Here is a 2675-nt window from a genome sequence, read left to right on the forward strand (position 1 = left end):
CCAGGCGACTATGCCGCCAATCGCAAGGGAGGGTTGGCGGATCTTTATCGGAACCGGAATCCGGGTTATCATCACTGGAATCTGTCATGAGATTTGTTGTTGTTCTGACAGCACTCCGGTGGAATAGATCAAATATATTATAAGTTACAGTAAATATAAATAAAAGCGAAAATAGATCAATAAATAGACGACTGCGCAGATAAACAAATAAGGAAAAGATAAGTAGCAGATAAATAAATAAATAAATGAACAAACAAATAAATAAACAAATAGACTAATACTGAAAGAGAGAAATAGTTAGATTAACAAACAGATATACAATTAAACAGGCAGATTGTATTACACAGACAGAAACACACACAAACATACACACACAGGCAAAGCACGCAGAATGTGAGACAAACAGGGGGGAAAGAAAACAAATACTCAGGTGGTGTTCATGGGTTCATGTGCCGACCGGAAAACTGATGGCGGAGGGGGAGAAGCTGTTCCCGAATCGTTGAGTGTGGGTCCCCAGTCTCCTTCACCTCCACCTTGATGGTAGTAATGAGAACAGGGCATGTCCTGGGTGTTGGGGGTCGATAAGGACTGATGCTGCCTTACTGAGGTTTCGCCTGTTGAAGATGTCCTCGATGCTGGTGGGGGGGGGGGGCGGTGCTACTGTTCATGAGGGAGCTGGTGGAGTTTACTACCCACTAAAGACCTGAAAGTCCCCAGATGCTGTGCAGCCGAGTCAACACACACACACCCACTCACACACACACACACACACACACACACCCACTCACACACACACACACACACACACACACACACACACCCACTCACACACACACACACACACACACACACACACGCACACACATTGTTGTAAGAACTCAGCAGGTCTGGGCGCAGATAAGGAAATGTTGTTTCGGACGTTGACCCACCTCCTTCCGCATGTTCCGGATTGGTGACGCAGGCAGCAATGTGCCCGGAAGGGGCGCGGCCCTGATGCGGCGTTTTCTCCCCAGTCGCTACCTCTCACAACACAGAGAAGGTTTCCGGAGAGAGGATGCTGCTGTTACTCGTCCTGGCGCCGTTGCTTCAACGTAAGAAACAATCTAACTCAATAATTAATCTTTAATCCCGAACTGAGTTCGGCCACTTTGCTATTGGAAAGATGTTAAACTTGAACGAGTGCGGAGAAGTTTTCGCAGAATTTTGCCAGCATCTGCGTTGCCGAGGGACAAGGAGAGGTTTCTTCAACTAGGATTTCATTCCCGGGGTAGCCGAAGATAAGGGATGGAGCTAAAGCGGGAGGGGAACGGGTGCTTAAAACGGGACGGAACGGGTTTATTATGGGAGAGCACTAATTATAGCGGATATCAGCGGAAGATGACTCATATCGAAGTAGCTTCCTGAAATACTGGCCGACATATTAGGGAAGTTTAAACTTCATCTACTTACACATGAGTTCTTGGATTAGAGAGGTTTACGGGTCTTTTGACCGGACACCCGAAGATGGGACGAGCTCGGCGGTAATCAGTGTCGGTATGAACGAGTTTCCATTCCATATCCCTCAATGATGTTCATTTTCCCCTACATCCCGTCCTCCCCTTTAACAAATGATCCCACGTACTCGGGTTTTCCGGTTCATTTAACTCTCTTAACTTCCCGTTCCCTTCTTCAGGTGCGACGTCGCAGTCCGTTCGCCAGGACACGCCGGCTCTCTCCAAATCTCTCGGCGAGAGCGTGGAACTGAAATGCATCCTGGACGGCGGTAGCGCTAGCAATTATCTCTACTGGTACAGACAATATCCGGGTAGGGAGATTCAGTACATGTTTCATTCCACGTTTACCAAAGTCGTAATTCCGGAGGGGGCTGTGGACGGCTTCACTGCCCGGAGACCCGATTCAAACACGTTCATTCTCACCTCCACCAGCCTGCGCCGGGACCAGTCGGCCGTCTACTACTGCGCCTGGAGTCCTCACAGTGGCTCAGAGACACCACGGAGCCCGACAAAAACCTTCGCAGGCGACAGGAAGCAGGTGATGTGTGAGAACCATTGATCTGCATTGCACTGAACACGCACAAGATTGTTGGAAAAACACGTGCAAGGCATCATTAGCAAGTCTGCCGGTGACACTGAGAAACTGAGGGATTTTTCCAGATTAACTCGGGGTGCGAGGATGAAAACGACCTATCGAGCGGCTGCCAAATGATGAGACAGTGAATTGTGGAAACGGATCCTCACATGGGAGCGGTGAAGAGTCCGGGGCGGCACGGTAGAGGAGCATAGCGGGTAACATGAGGATATTACAGCACTCGCATTCGTTTCCGCCGTGACCTTGTCGGCTTCCTCCGGTTTTCCCACGTATTGGCAAACATTCGTGCATTACAGAGACTGACTGAGACGGTTTGATCAAAGTGAACATCAATTCTGGGGCCGGACAGAACAAGAGAAGCTGGAGGAACGGGCAGAGGGTTTGGGAAGTTTGAACGGGATACGATTTCCATCGTGAATGTTGGAGAACTGGCGAGCTTTGTAGAACAGAGGGACCATGGAGTAGAGGTAAATGCTTCCAGGGAGGTGGAATCACAAGCAGACAGGGCGACGAGGAAAACATTTGACACGCAGACCCTCGTCAGTCAGGGCACTGAGTACGGGAGTCGGGAGGTCACGTTGCAGTTG

General features: G+C 49.5%; 1 gene segment (V, D, J or C); it reads left to right on the forward strand.

Moving 5' to 3' along the window:
* Positions 1-1054: 1054 nt before the first annotated feature.
* Positions 1055-2052, forward strand: LOC134341637 (probable non-functional immunoglobulin kappa variable 3-7). The segment is given in 2 exon segments: positions 1055-1091; positions 1673-2052. Coding segments are annotated over 2 exon segments (417 nt in total).
* Positions 2053-2675: the final 623 nt, after the last annotated feature.

Source organism: Mobula hypostoma, unplaced genomic scaffold, assembly GCF_963921235.1.
Source record: "Mobula hypostoma unplaced genomic scaffold, sMobHyp1.1 scaffold_36, whole genome shotgun sequence".
In the NCBI taxonomy this organism is placed as follows: Eukaryota; Metazoa; Chordata; class Chondrichthyes; order Myliobatiformes; family Myliobatidae; genus Mobula; species Mobula hypostoma.